The sequence below is a fragment of the Mustelus asterias genome, chromosome 24 (assembly GCF_964213995.1).
Source record: "Mustelus asterias chromosome 24, sMusAst1.hap1.1, whole genome shotgun sequence".
Lineage (NCBI taxonomy): Eukaryota > Metazoa > Chordata > Chondrichthyes > Carcharhiniformes > Triakidae > Mustelus > Mustelus asterias.
Genome location: NC_135824.1, coordinates 48,179,628 through 48,195,993, shown reverse-complemented (window position 1 = coordinate 48,195,993; position 16,366 = coordinate 48,179,628). Strand labels below are relative to the sequence as shown.

The following is a 16,366-nucleotide window of genomic DNA, read 5'->3' as shown; positions in this document are numbered from 1 at the left end:
TGAATGTTTTTAAGGCAAGGATAGATAAATTTTTGAACAGTAAAGAAATTAAGGGTGAGCGGGCGGGGAAATGGAGCTGAGTCCACAAAAAGATCAGTCATGATCTTATTGAATGGCGGAGCAACCTCGAGGGGCCAGATGGCCTACTCCTGCTCCTAGTTCTTCTGTTCTTAGAGGTCAGAATCGCGAATCTCATTAAAAACCCACGGGAGGGCAGTTATTCGCGCTGGAGTCTGACAGTTCTGGAACTCTGCGCATGTGCAGTGGTCCCCGATCTGTCAGTCTCCCCATTTGCTGGCCAGCTCGATTGTTGGCCAGCCCGAGACCCCTGCAGTGCTGCCCCTCCAGCCCCCCCTCCCCCCCCCCTCACGGCCTGATTGCGGCCCCCACAACAATTCCCGGGCCAGCCCTGATCCCCCCCATCCTGGAACGCCCCGAAATCCAGCCCCCTCCCTCCCCCCCCAGCAGTGGCAATCCACCCTCCCCTGTCACTCCAGCAGACCCCCCCCCCCCACCGCCATCCCCCACTGACCACCACCCCCAGCCCGCCCCAATCGCTGCCCTCCCTCCAGCCCAGACGATCCCATTGCAGAGTGGCAGCGGGACCCCCCAACCCCACCAATCGCCCCTGGGCCCCACCCACAATAGCCCCCCCCCTCCCTTGGCACTGCCCGATACCCGATGGGCAGTGCCATGATGCCCCCTGGGCATGGGCACTATGCCCCTTGGGCAGTGCCAGGGGGGCACAGGCTGGCACTGCCAGAATGCTTATGCCCAGGGAGGGGCACCCCCCCCCCTCCCCCCCCCCCCCCCCACTGCCCCGATTGCCTCCCTTCATTCCGGCGGGGTCTCCCGCTAGTTCCCCAGATGTGGGAAGCTACTCTAAACCCCGCCGGAATGAAGTACTCCTGGCGGAGTGGGTGATTCAATCGGGACCGGCAAGCTCCGTGCCAGGCCCAATAATCACATGCAAAATATATTTAAACTACATTTTAAAAATATTCAAATGATTTACCTGTCTTCCCGCCGGTTTCCAGTGTGGTCTCAGCTGCGACTGTTCTCCGGCTCTGGGAGACGCGCATGCGTTCCTGGCACATGCACAAATCCCAGAAAAAGTCCGTCACCTGATTCTTCCAACCGGACCCGCCAGAAAAGTTATGAGTCGCAATGGGAGAATCAGGCCTGTTATTTCTAACTTAAAGCAAGGGAAAAATTATGCAGGTGAATAAGGCTCTGCTCCACGTACTGAAACAACTTGGGTAAACTAATCATTTCGAATTGCGAGTAATTGGGTGCGATCTTACCAGTCGTTCATGCCAGGCTCCCGCTTGCAGCGAGGTCGGAGAATTTGGCGCCCGTCTCCGTTCCCTGCAGCGGGATGGGAAAATCCCGCCGGCGTGGAAGGCCGAAACATTCCGGCGCTCACATTTGTAGATGCCTCCACACCGAACATGTGGGGAAAAAGAATTCCGCGACTCGGGAAAAAGTTCACGTTTCGTATATTCTTCAGTATTGTACATTAAAAGGTGACATCTCTTAACCTATTTGGAAGAGGAAAAACATACTCTTTTAAAAAGAAAGAAATTTATAGATGACCCGTAGGAGCACTAAATTGAATAGCTCCTTTCAATAAGTTGATAAAAATTTGTGTCTTATCGATTTGAGTCGGTAGGATTCATATCTGCCTCGGATAACACCTGCATCAGCTCATACTTAACAATAATCAATTTCTAAGTATTGTTGACCTTTGAGTATTTCTTATATGACTGACAAAATATTTATTTGATGAAGTATATATTGGCAGCAGAAAATTACCTTCCTTGATTCTTATTTCAAAATTGAGGCTAATATCTTTGTCTGGTTTCTCAGAAATACAGCAATAATACAATATAAATGATTGATCCATGCAGGATATTTCAGCAGCCCTATCCAACAATAGCTTTCACCTCCGAGTTACGCAGGTATGATTATCATAGCAAGGCACACTTCCATGGATCCTCTCTCCCTCGGGTCATGACAGTCCCGATAGCATAGCTTTCCAAAGTCCCTTTTCAACTGACCTACCAACCTGGTTCATGGTTTAGCCACTTTTTGGAAAAGCCCCTCCCGGCTATTTATGGGTGGCACGGTAGCACAGTGGTTAGCACTGTTGCTTCACAGCTCCAGGGACCTGGGTTCAATTCCCGGCTTGGGTCACTGTCTGTGTGGAGTTTGCACATTCTCCTCGTGTCTGCGTGGGTTTCCTCCAGGTGCTCCGGTTTCCTCCCACAGTCCAAAGATGTGCGGGTTATGTTGATTGGCCATGCTAAAATTGCCCCTTAGTGTCCTGGGATGCGTGGATTAGCGGGTAAAATATGTAGGGATATGGGGGTAGGGCCTGGGTGGGATGTGGTCAGTGCAGACTCGATGGGCCGAATGGCCTCTTTCTGTACTGTAGGGTTTCTATGATTTAGTGTCTTTGAGCCATTCACAGCTTTCGAGGTTTTCCCTTTTTAGCCAGTTCACACAGTAAAATGAAGAGCTCCCCTTTCCTTTTCTTCCAAGCAGAAAAACTGACCTCTTCCTGAGAATGATTTGCTGTTTCTCCTCACAAGAATTCCGTGTTCTTCCTTCTGTTTCTCCCTTTGTGTCTGCATCTATGAGCTGATCTTCATCCTCCAGCTCCTCTACTTGTAGCTCTCCTTTGTTTCTGCAGCACTCCTTTGCCTGCCAGGTGCACAACTTTTCCTTAACAATTTTCCTGTTGGTGCTGCTTCTGGGTCAAGCGTTACCAGGCCACATGGATCAGTATTTCTTAATATCCAAGGAAACTAAAATTAATCCTTTTTCAATTGATGCAAAGTCTTAATAATTCTTGAAAACGGCTAGATTCCACAGAACCTCGAAAGAAATTACAATTTTTTCTTACTTCTCATCACACATTCTTTGATCATTTTCCTTTTTCATATTATTGGGTTTAAACACAATACCTTATCTGTCCTCTTATTAATCTACTTAACTTTTACCATTTAAAGAAAGAAATAATTGTATTTGGATGAATTGGTCTTAAAAATGTGGTCACTGTTGTAACATTGTGCACAGATCTGTTACAATGCCTCTGAGCTCCCACAAATAGCATAGAATCATAATAATAGAAACCCTACAGTGCAGAAAGAGGCCATTTTGGCCATCGAGTCTACACCGACCACAATCCCACCCAGGCCCTACCCCCATTTCCCTACACGTTTACCCGCTAATGCCTCTAACCTATGCATCTCAGGACACTAAGGGGCAAATTTAGCATGGCCAATCAACCTAACCCACACATCTTTGGACTGTGGGAGGAAACCGGAGCACCCGGAGGAAACCCACACAGACTCGAGGAGAATGTGCAAACTCCACCCAGGCAGTGACCCAAGCTGGGAATTGAACCCAGGTCCCTGGAGCTGTGAAGCAGCAGTCCTAACCACTGTGCTACCGTGCCGCCCAGTGCAATGAGATTACTTTCAATTTTGGTGCTATTGGTTGACAGCAGGTTGTGTCAGGAAACGAGGAGAACTTTCTGCTGCTTCTTATAACCTATAGGACATTTTTCATCCACCCTACCAGACAGAAGTACCTTGCTTTAATGTCACATTGTTTGATATTCGGTCTTGGATGGAACAAGTACTCAGTACTGAAGAACCAACCATGATCATTCAAGTTTCTGAATTAGTTCTGTAGACTCTTGACTCAGAGGTGAGAGTATTAACTAAACCAAAATTTACATAATTTAAACAAAACTATTCAAAGATCCAGGTAAAATATACACTGCCACCCCAATTTTGTTTTTTTTTTGTTGATTTATGAACCTTTCATTATTCTGGCATGTACAGATGCTGACATTGTATTTCCGTGGGAGCAAAACTTGCGTGCAATTTCCAAATTCTTACCGCATGTACAGCTTGATACAAAAGGAATTGTTAAAACAGCAGACTTGGAGCAAAATTAGCAATTGACAGAAGTTTACACAATTATGAGGGGCGAAGATAAGATGAACAGTTGGAAGCTTTTTCCCAGGGCAGAAATGACAATCACAAGGGGGCACAAGTTCAAGGTAAGGGGGGAAAGGCTCAGTGGAGATGTGCGGGGATGTCTTTTTACACAGAGGGTGGTGGGGGCCTGGAATGCACTGCCAAGTGAGGTGGTTGAGGTAGATATGTTAGCGACATTTCAAATCTACCTGGATAGACACATGAACAGGCGGGGTATAGAGGGATACAGGCGGTTGGTCTGGATAGGACAACGTGATTGGCGCAGGCTTGGTGGGCCGAAGGGCCTGTTCCTGTGCTGTACTGTTCTTTGTTCTTTGTATCTGAGTAACTGCTCAACTGTTCTAATTTATTAAACAGGTACTGATGCCTCCGCAGTCATAAACTGTTTGCATATTTTGGGAAGATCTCTGGATGCCAGGTGAGTGCATTTTTCACTCCTTGAAGCCCTGCGTTTGAATTGTACCTTGGGCAATACTTAATGAGCTCCTTCTGTCTGACAGCTCAGCTGTGGTGCTATTCATTTTTGTTGGCAATCCTTTTTATTATGCAGTATAATTTGGATAAATGTGAGGCTGTTCACCTTGGAAGCAAAAACAAGAAGGCAGATTACGACCTGAATGGCTGTAAATTGGGGAGAGGGGAGTTTGCAGCGGGTCCTGGGTGTCCTTGTGCACCAGTCGCTGGAGGTAAGCATGCAGGTGCAGCAGGCGGGTAAAGAAGGCAAATGGTATGTTGGCCTTCATTGCGAGAGGTTTCGAGTACAGGAGCAGGGATGTGTTGTTGCAATTATACAGGGCCTTGGTGAGGCCACACCTAGAGTGTTGCTCTCGAGGGAGTGCAGCGAAGGTTTACCAGGCTGATTCCGGGGATGGCGGGACTGATGTATGAGGAGAGATTGACCAGGTTAGAATTGTTTTCGCTGGAGTTCAGACGAATGAGGGGGTAATCTCATAGTTATAAAATTCTAACAGGACTAGACAGAGTAGATGCAGGAAGGATGTTCCCGATGATGGGGGAGTCCAGAACCAGGGGTCACAGTCTGAGGATTCAGGGTAGACCATTTAGGACGGAGGTGAGGAGACATTTCTTCACCCAAGGACTGGTGAGCCTGTGGAATTCATTACCACAGGAAGTAGTTGATACCAAAACATTGAACGTGTTCAAGAGGCGGCTGGATATAGCACTTGGGGCGAATGGGATCAAAGGGGAGAAAGCGGGATTAGGCTATTGAGTTGGACCATCAGCCATGATCGTAATGAATGGTGGAGCAGGCTCCTGCTCCTATCTTCTATGTTTCTATTACTTTCTGCCTAAATTTTACCCCTGTCCACCCTGCAGGTAAGCTTCTATGAGCATCAGAGACCCCGGCCCCCACATGCTTTCCCGATGGAGCTGCTGGGCTGGATTCTCCGGCTGTTCACGCCAGTGGGATTCTCCGGCTGTTCACGCCAGCGGGATTCTCCGGCTGTTCACGCCAGCGGGATTCTCTGGCTGTTCACGCCAGCGGGATTCCCTGGTCCTGCTGTATTGAATGGAGATTTGGCTGAGCGCCAAATACCCCGTCCCAGCCAGTAGCGGCGGCAGGACGTGAACGGCCAGAGAATTCCGGCCGCCATCTATCTAAGCATTGCCAACTATCAGCAGGCATTCAAATAATTTTTCTCTTGTTAGAAATTTGATACATGGACATGTCCACTTGTCATTAACAGGACTGTGATGAAATCTGGTCCCGAAATAGTGAAAGCAGGGCTGCGGTCATTCTTTGAGGGAGCCTCTGAAGATATTGAAAAAACTGTGGAGAATCTGAAGCTTGGCAAAGTCTCTCAGAGTCGAACACAAGTGAAAGGAGTCGCTCAGAATGTCAACTACACTACAGTGGCTCTCTTGCCTGTCCTGACCTCACTCTATGATCACTTGGCACAGCATCAGTTTGGAGATGATATCATGTGTACGTATTGAAATGTGTAAAACCAATCGTGCTAGCAGCTATGTACATATATATTTTGCACACTAATCAGTAACAAGCTACTTGAGAAATATATTTTTAAAATCTTCTACTGGCACACACTTATGTCAGCTTCTTCTATATGAATTCCTGGGGCGGCACAGTAGCATAGTGGTTAGCACTGCTGCTTCACAGCTCCAGGGACCTGGGTTCGATTCCCGGCTTGGGTCACTGTCTGTCTGGAGTTTGCACATTTTCCCTGTGTCTGCGTGGGTTTCCTCCAGATGCTCCGGTTTCCTCCCACAGTCCAAAGATGTGCGGATTGGCCATGTTATATTGCCCCTTAGTGTCCCGGGATGCGTAGGATGGAGGGATTAGCGGGTATATATGTAGGGATACGGGGATAGGGCCCGGGTGGGATTGTTGTCGGTGCAGACACGATGGGCCGAATGGCCTCTTTCTGCACTGTAGGAAAACTACCTTTGTATAGTTGTAACACTGTAATTACATCTTCCTGCCAGCAGGCATGCTGAAATCCCACTACTCACAGTTTGCAGGAGGTAGATTCCATTATAAAAATGACGAAGGAAATTTATAGTGAAAATAAGGACAGAATGACTGTAAAATGGGACTGGATGATCTGACAAGCCTGGCCCACTTACCTCTTAACCCTGCTTCATTTGATGACCACATCGGAATTGTCTTGTGTGCAGTGTCACAGGGGATCAACTAATTGTGTATTTAAACTTCATACTTGGGTCAAAAGTCGCATAACAGATGAATGTTGCATTTTGCATACCAATAATCCATGTTCTGGTCTGGCTGTTAGACCAGAGGTTCGTGTCTTGGTCTTGCTGTTTGGTAAACGGTTTAAAATATACATCCACTTCTCAATGAAGCAATCCATATTAAAAAGTTCTACCAAATAAATATTAACCATGTTATCACAATTTAATCAGTATTGGATGGTCCCCTGCTATGTGTAATGCAGCTTTACTTTTTGTTTTAAATTCAAAAGGGCTGATGCTGAGTAACCATTTAATAGCAAAATTACAAATGTGACTGTAATGACTCAATGCACTTGGTCCTGTAAATGCCAGGGCTAGCAAAGTGTAGCTATGTGGACAAATTGGATAGGTTGGGGTTATTTTCCTTGCAACGAAGGCTGAGGGGTGACTTGTTAGAGGTGTACAAAATTTTGATGGTAAGAAGTAACATAGAAACCCTACAGTACAGAAGGAGACCATTCGGCCCATCGAGTCTGCACCGACCACAATCCCACCCAGGCCCCACCCCCACATATTTTACCCGCTAATCCCTCTAACCTACGCATCCCAAGACTCTAAGGGACAATTTTTTTTAACCTGGCCAATCAACCTAACACGCACATCTTTGGACTGTGGGAGGAAACCGGAGCACCCGGAGGAAACCCACACAGACACGAGGAGAATGTGCAAACTCCACACAGACAGTGACCCGAGCCGGGAATCGAACCCGGGACCCTGGAGCTGTGAAGCAGCAGTGCTAACCACTGTGCTACCGTGCCGCCCAAGTAAGAGGGTAAAAGTAACCTTAGGTTACTTTTAAAAAGTAGCTCGATCTGCAACTTTACGTGTTGTAAGCTACAGGGCCATGGACCAGGTGCAGCAAGGTGGGATTAGAAAGGACACTTGGGTGCCCTCGGGCTGGCATGGACAAAATGGGCCAAATGGCCTCCTTCTGTGCTGTCTGTGCGGAGTCTGCACGTTCTCCCCGTATCTGCATGGGTTTCCTCCCATAGTCCGAAAGACGTGCTGGTTAGGTGCATTGGCCATGCTAAATTCTCCCTCAGTGTACCCGAACAGGCGCCGGAGTGTGGCAACTAGGGGTTTTCACAGTAACTTCATAGCAGTATTAATGTAAGCTTACTTGTGCTACTAATAAATAAACTTTAAACTATGAGGCAGCAGTGCTCATCATTGTGCCTGTTATACAGCTTTAATTTAAACACCTTCCAAGCATTCCAGTTTAATGAGACAAACAAGGAAAGTAATTCAATCATTATTTAACACTTCTAGTACCAATTCAAACATAAACATTTGCAACTCATTAACTGTTACAGAACTTTAACTCTAACTGATCATCAACTTTCAGCTGGACTTTAACTCTTAAACTGCACTTTAACTGAACATCAACTTTAACTAAATATCAACTTTAACTATTTAACTGAAAATAGATACTACCGAGTTTAGGAAAACGTTGGCCAAGAAACATCCTCGATGTAGAATCTATCTTCTTCTCTGAAGCATCCTTCAGGGTACAAGTCTTCTTGTGATGGTTGGTCTCTTCGAGTTATCGCTGGCAAACAAAGGCCCACATGTCTTTTTATCCACAAATCTCCGCTCACTTCCGGAAGATTCTCTGTCATCCAGCCAACTGTGTTACCAGAAACTGATTACATGGCTCGAACATCCAGTGAAATTACTTGCGAACAACGCCATAAGACTTGGTTCATTTGACATGTCCCATACAAAGCAGCCATATAAATTGAAGTCACACTGTCTCGGTTAATGTAAACAACTTCCCTTATCTGGCAAGCTTCAGATCACAGCTCCCAGACCAGAACCTCTTTACGACCGGCATCTGGTTTTAATCTATAAATTGACCGAAAATCCCAGCATGCTTAGCTCCGAGCCAGAATAGCCATTTTAAAGCCACCATTGCCATAATTATTGTTAAATCATTGTTATAGACATTCTTTCTTCGTCCACAGTGCCACAATGCCGCCCAATTTGGCAGATGAAATTTGATGTGAAGATCTGCCCATTTCACCAACTCCTCTATGTCCTCTTGCAGTCTATCACTGCCAACAGCAGCTAAAAACTAATGATAGGAGCATTTTAATTAGTTCCACACAGGCTGGGCTAGCTCATTTCTGAATGCTTTCTGGAATGCTGACTCACTAACTATACTGGCTGAATAAACTTAAGTGGAGGCGCAAAGGGTGGATTGGGCAACAGAGGGGAAAGGGAAACAGATGCAGCCATTTGTGAGGGACAGTGGGAGGCAAAAGGTACTGGAGGATCATTTATTCACTTTGCTGCGCATTCCATGTATTCCCAACTGAGAAACCTTACTGCCAATATATAATGTTTATCCAGTAATGATATTATGAAAATTAATGTAACAATTGGCACAGTAGAAGTTCAGGGTTAGATTTACAACTTCATTGTAGGTGTAATTATTGGCACAGTAGATTGCCTCGGTGACACAGTGGTTAGCACTGCTGCCTCACAGCACCAGTGACCCAGGTTCGATTCCCAGCTTGGGTCACTGTCTGTGTGGAGTCTGCACGTTCTCCCCGTGTCTGCGTGGGTTTCCTCCGGGTGATCCCGTTTCCTCACACAATCCAAAGACGTGCTAGTTAGGTACACTGGCCGCACTCAATTCTCCCTCAGTGTTACCCGAACAGGTGCCGGAGTGTGACGACTAGGGGATTTTCACAGTAACTTAATTGCAGTGTTAATGTAAACCTGCTTGTGACACTGATAAATAAACTTTAAAACTAAACTTTACAAACGCTGCCCAATATTCATTCTATTGAAGTTTATTCCAGTTTATCAGAAAGTGAAGACAAAAATCTATCCCTTGTTATGTTGCTCAGGCTGATAGTGATTGATCATAAAACAGATAACAAACAGCCACTTCCTCGATATAGTATTAGTATTTCTCCAGAGGTGAACTGGATCCTGTTTATATATCTGAGCTATTTATATTTGTGCCCCTATGGAAGCTGTATGTTGACATTGTTCACTTTTCTTATTTTTCAGTGGATGACGTTCAAGTCTCTTGCTATCGAATCTTGTCCAGCATTTATTCGCTCGGAACCACAAAGAACACATATGTGGAAAGGTATTCAAACTGACATGTCAAATTGCACTGCCCATTGATGGGGAAGGAACAGGAAAAAACAGGCCCAGTCAGGCTGTCCATTTTTATGTAACCTGTCTTGCCCAGTTACTGTTTTACCATAACTCTCCTGTCTCCAGCTAAGATGTCCACTTCAGTAATCTCCTTTGCTTATATTTTCGACCAGAATATTACCCCGCAGATGAAAATGTTACTTGATTTCACCACCTTATTCCTAGCCTCCAATTTTTTAATTGGTATCATTGAGAGCTTTAACTATTTTCCCTCAAGAGTAATTAGTCCCAATCAACTTTATCAGCTTCCTTAGCAATCCATTTTTCGATAGTGCTGCGAACGTTATCTTTAACAAAGGGGACATGTCTAACTTTCTTGATCTCTCCTCATAACATAGAGTCCAGATACACCAAGACCAGTTTTACAATGCATGCTTCTTGTAGGAGCCTTACCGACTGGCAGGAAATCACAGGTGCCTAGTTACCTCCTATGCACTGCTGCCAGGCGTTTCCCTGTTGATAGAGTAGATTTCTGAAGTTGATCCTTTGTGGTCATCTTCAGAGTTGGAGCCGCTGAGCTTTGTTTTCTCAAACTATGGATTTTAGACACAAAGAGCAAGAACAAAGAACAATACAGCACAGGAACAGGCCCTTCGGCCCTCCAAGCCCGCGCCGCTCCCTGGTCCAAACTAGACCATTCTTTTGTATCCCTCCATTCCCACTCCGTTCATGTGGCTATCTAGATAAGTCTTAAACGTTCCCAGTGTGTCCGCCTCCACCACCTTGCCCGGCAGTGCATTCCAGGCCCCCACCACCCTCTGTGTAAAATATGTCCTTCTGATATCCGTGTTAAACCCCCCCCCCCCTTTCACCTTGAACCTATGACCCCTCGTGAGCGTCACCACCGACCTGGGAAAAAGCTTCCCACCGTTCACCCTATCTATGCCTTTCATAATTTTATACACCTCTATTAGGTCACCCCTCATCCTCCGTCTTTCCAGTGAGAACAACCCCAGTTTACCCAATCTCTCCTCATAACTAAGCCCTTCCATACCAGGCAACATCCTGGTAAACCTCCTCTGCACTCTCTCTAAAGCCTCCACGTCCTTCTGGTAGTGTGGCGACCAGAACTGGGCGCAGTATTCCAAATGCGACCGAACCAACGTTCTATACAACTGCAACATCAGACCCCAACTTTTATACTCTATGCCCCGTCCTATAAAGGCAAGCATGCCATATGCCTTCTTCACTACCTTCTCCACCTGTGACGTCACCTTCAAGGATCTGTGGACTTGCACACCCAGGTCCCTCTGCGTATCTACACCCTTTATGGTTCTGCCATTTATCGTATAGCTCCCCCCTACATTAGTTCTACTAAAATGCATCACTTCGCATTTATCTGGATTGAACTCCATCTGCCATTTCTTTGCCCAAATTTCCAGCCTATCTATATCCTTCTGTAGCCTCTGACAATGTTCCTCACTATCTGCAAGTCCAGCCATTTTCGTGTCGTCCGCAAACTTACTGATCACCCCAGTTACACCTTCTTCCAGATCGTTTATATAAATCACAAACAGCAGAGGTCCCAACACAGAGCCCTGCGGAACACCACTAGTCACAGGCATCTAGCCGGAAAAAGACCCTTCCACTACCACCCTCTGTCTTCTGTGACCAAGCCAGTTCTCCACCCATCTAGCCACCTCCCCCTTTATCCCATGAGATCCAACCTTTTGCACCAACCTACCATGAGGGACTTTGTCAAACGCTTTACTAAAGTCCATATAGACGACATCCACGGCCCTTCCCTCGTCAACCATTCGAGTCACTTCTTCAAAAAACTCCACCAGGTTAGTGAGGCATGACCTCCCTCTCACAAAACCATGCTGACTATCGTTAATGAGTTTATTTGTTTCTAAATGCGCATACATCCTATCTCTAAGAATCCTCTCCAACAACTTCCCTACCACGGACGTCAAGCTCACCGGCCTATAATTTCCCGGGTAATCCTTCCTACCCTTCTTAAATAACGGGACCACATTAGTTATCCTCCAATCCTCTGGGACCTCACCTGTGTCCAGTGACGAGACAAAGATTTGCGTCAGAGGCCCAGCGATTTCATCTCTCGTCTCCCTGAGCAGCCTGGGATAGATTCCATCAGGCCCTGGGGATTTGTCAGTCTTTATATTCCCTAAAAAACCTAACACTTCCTCCCCTGTAATGGAGATTTTCTCTAACGGGTCAACAGTCCCCTCCGAGACACTCCCAGTCAACACATCCCTCTCCTTTGTGAATACCGATGCAAAGTATTCATTTAGGATCTCCCCTACTTCTTTGGGCTCTAAGCATAATTCCTCACTTTTGTCCCTGAGAGGTCTGATTTTTTCCCTGACAACCCTTTTGTTCCTAACGTATGAATAAAATGCCTTGGGGTTCTCCTTAATCCTGTCTGCCAAGGACATTTCGTGACCCCTTTTTGCCCTTTTAATTCCTCGTTTGAGTTCTTTCCTACTTTCTTTGTATTCCTCCAGAGCTCCCTCCGTTTTTAGCTGCCTGGACCTAACGTATGCCACTCTTTTCTTTATGACCAATCGCTCAATTTCCCTGGTTATCCACGGTTCTCAAATCCTACCCTTCCTATCCTTCTTTTTTACAGGCACATGCCTATCCTGCAGCCCTAACAACTGTTCCTTAAAAGACTCCCACATGCCAGATGTGGATTTACCCTCAAACAGCCTCTCCCAATCAACAGCTGCCAAATTCTGCCTAATCCCACTAAAGTTAGCCTTCCCCCAATCCAACACCTTACCCTTGGGACACCACTCATCCTTTTCCATCACTATCCTAAAGCTAACAGAATTGTGGTCACTATTTGCCACATGTTCCCCTACCAAAACTTTGAAGACCTGACCGGGCTCATTCCCCAGTACCAGGTCCAGTATAGCCCCCTCTCTAGTCGGGCTATCTACATATTGTTCCAAAGAACCTTCCTGTACGCATTTTACAAATGCCTCCCCATTCAGACTCCCAGCCCTACGCGATTTCCAGTCTATACCAGGGAAATTGAAGTCTCCCACTACAACAACCCTATTTTTCCTGCACCTATCCATTATCTCCTGACATATCCATTCTTCCACTTCCCTTGGGCTGTTGGGGGGCCTGTAGTATACCCCCAACATAGTGACTGCGCCCTTCCTGTTTCTGAGCTCCACCCACAGTGACTCGTTACACGACCCCTCTGAATTGTCCTCCCTCTGCACCGCTGTAATATGCTCTCTAACTAATACTGCTAATCCCCCACCTCTTTTGGCCCCTCCTCTGTCCCGCCTAAAACACATGAAGGATGATTCTCCCAAAAAAAAACTAAATACCCAACGGGCAGGAGTACAGGAGTTTTTCCTTAGTTTAATGAATCTCCGGAACTCTGTGCATCACAGAGTCCCAAACGTGATTCACTCCAGTAAGAGGAGAGGAGCCGGTGCCTGAACCTTCCCCCGAGAGTCTAGCATCAACGCACTGAAGGGGCCACTGCGCATGCGTCGATCTCTCAGTGGGGAGATGGGTGCATGCACATTGGTCCCCCCATTGCTGGCCTCCTGATCGCTCCCTGGCCTCCATGACACGCCGGTTTCCCTGACTGCACCTGGCCAGCCCTGATTGCCAGCCCCCCATGGCCAGCCCTGACCACCCCCCACCCCCCCTCCGCCCACATGACCAGCCCTGACTGCTTCCCCCCCGTGCACCCCACCCCCTCCGTCCAAAAACATGACCAGCCCGGCCACCGCCCGCCCCCCGGCCAGACAAATGTTTTTAGCCCCGATCGCCTCCTCCCTCCCAACCCCACCGATCCATAATGCACAGTGCACAGTGGATTCCCCCTCCTCCCCAAGTAGACCCTCGACCCTCAGGCCCCACCCCCTTGGCACTGCCCAGTGGGCACTGCCATGATGCACCCTCCTTTGGCCCCGACCTCCCAGGTGACCCCTCAGTTACCACCCATTGAAGCCCCCTCCATGCCGCTGGGAAACCCACAGTGGGGATGCGCCATTGGCGGGACCAGAAGATCCCGCTGAAAAATGGCTGGAAAGTTCCGGCCAACATTATCATGCGTCGAAGAGGGTTATGATTTTGGGTTTATTAGTTATTGTCACTCCTTCAGTGGTGATGATGCAAAGCTATATCCTTGCTTATAATACTGCAAGCTATATAGAACTTCCTACTGGTGAAATCAAGTGAGAATGAGCTCATGAATAAATAATCTACATTAATACAAGCAGAAAGGATCTTCATCTGACAGGCATGCTTTCCTGATGATCAGCCTCAATTATATTGTTGTTGTTATCAGAGATATGGGATGTGATCGATGTTACAACGGTCATATCTCTGAATATCCAGATGCATTGGTACTCACACTACCATCACAGCTTTATTGTTTAACAATCTGGGCCGGGATTCTCCCAAAAAAAAACTTAAGTGCCCAACGGACGGGTAAACAGAAGAATTTCCCGCCCATTTTTGAGGCGTACATACCTAAACAAATCTCTGGCGCTCTTCTCCGCAGAGGAGATTCACGCTGGTAAATAGGGGGGTGGGGCCTCATCCCACTGCAGAGGCCGGCAGACTAGTGCTGAACGGGCCATTGTGCATGCGCAGCTCTGTCAGTGTGGCCTACCTGACCCCACCCCCCCCTCCCTCCCCCAGGCCAACCCCAATTGCTAGCACCCCATGGTTAGCCCCAATCGCCCCTTCACTCCCTCCCCCACTGATCCAATTGCAGAGAGGCAGCAAGTCCCCTCCCCCTCCACCCTCCACAGTAGGGCCTGCCTTCAGTAGGCCCCATCCCCTTGGTGCTACCCGGTGCCCAGTGGGTAGTGCCAGGTTGCCACGCTGGCATTGCCCAAGGGCCCCAGCCCCCGACCTCCTGGGGGGCCTCAATGGCCTCTGTCCCCACCAGTGGGGTGAGGACGCCTTTTCTCCGTTGGTGGGGCACAGTTGTAAACCCCACTGGTGGGAACCCCTCCCGGCGGGGGTGGTGGGTTGAGGGGTGGGGCGAGCCACTCGTGGAGAAGACCATCCCGGGCTCATTAATCATGGAAGTAGCGGTTTCCATACGGTAATCAGCCCTGTGCTGATTACACGGCAAAACAGGGTCTGGGAGACTCATAATCGGTCAGACGCCGGTCGTGGGTCCCGCTAGAGGCCCCTTGCTGATGTCTCCCGGCCAGCTGCGCTCCTCAAGCAGCGCCGCTGGATGGGAGAATCCTGGCCCTGATCTTCCCTCCGTTATTTTTAACGTGGCTGTAATATAGAGGCATCCTTGATCTGTTCTCTCAGTAAAGGTTTTGGTTATAAACCTTTGGTCCTTTTCCACAGGCAGCGTCCCTCTCTGGGTGAATGTCTCGCCCAGCTTGCAGCTGCTATGCCAGTAGCCTTCCTTGAGCATCATCTGAATGAACATAATGCATGTTCAGTTTACAACACCAAATCACCACGGGAGAGAGCCAGTAAGTACAAGAGGAATTATACGGCATTGCATTTACCAACCTCTTATTATATTTTGTGGATTTGTTTGATGGGATGAGTTAATGAAATAGTAAATATATATGAATAAATATATCCGGAATCTTGTTTCAAACTTTGCTCAAATAGATCAAAATTATCTAAAGTTTTAAACTTTATTTATTAGTGTCACAAGTAGGCTTACTTTAACACTGCAATGAAGTTACTGTGGAAATCCAGCCCCTGTTCAGGTACACTGAGGGAGAATTCAGCATGGCCAATGCACCTAACCACATTTTTCAGACAGTGGGAGGAAACGCACGCAGACACGGGGAGAACGTGCAGACCCCTCACAGGCAGTGACCCAAGTCAGGAATCAAACCCGAGTCCCTGGCGCTGTGAGGCAGTAGTGCTCGCCACTGTGCTGCCCGCATATCCTTGCCTCAAAGAGTTCCACATGAAATGAACTTGGACAGATGCGGCAGTGTCCTAAATGGACATGGACCCACAGCACAAAGTTGTTGCTAATTCCATACAGATTAGCAACCTTACTCGAAGTTTTGTTTTACATTTGACCATTGCTTAATACTGTCACTGTGTGCCCGATTTGAGAGAATGTTCATTTTTCCAACCACTACAAATGCCACATTCGAATTTCTTTAACCCGAATCCCAAATGTACAAAATTGCCAAGTGTTCATAAAAACCAAATCACACAGAAATGCCAAAATCAAAGAAAAAAGTGATCATTTGCACCTCGCAGATTGTTGTAAAGTGAGAAATGATGCAGATACTTTTCAATATCGGTAGTGATATAGATTGTGGGCTGTATTTTATATCTTGTGCAATGGCTGGAAATTCGACATAATATTTGTTGCTGTCTTCAAGTAGAACCAAATATTAAAGAGCGGATTTAAAAAAATGTTTTTATAGATTTCCTATAAATGCTCAGGGACTATTAAAATCATCAATGTAATGCCATAATTATAACCTATTGTTGCACTTTAATAC

At 47.1% G+C, this 16,366-nt stretch overlaps 1 protein-coding gene across 2 annotated transcripts in view; it reads left to right on the top strand.

The window, feature by feature from the left end:
• LOC144511368 (ryanodine receptor 1-like) overlaps window positions 1-16,366 on the top strand; it is a 495,584-nt gene that overhangs the window by 317,776 nt on the left and 161,442 nt on the right. For both annotated transcript variants that reach the window (XM_078241663.1, XM_078241662.1), the window contains exons 62-65: window positions 4,371-4,431; window positions 5,723-5,961; window positions 9,768-9,849; window positions 15,231-15,361. In XM_078241663.1, coding sequence (XP_078097789.1) covers window positions 4,371-4,431; window positions 5,723-5,961; window positions 9,768-9,849; window positions 15,231-15,361 — 513 coding nt within the window. The remainder of the gene's footprint in view (window positions 1-4,370; window positions 4,432-5,722; window positions 5,962-9,767; window positions 9,850-15,230; window positions 15,362-16,366) is intronic.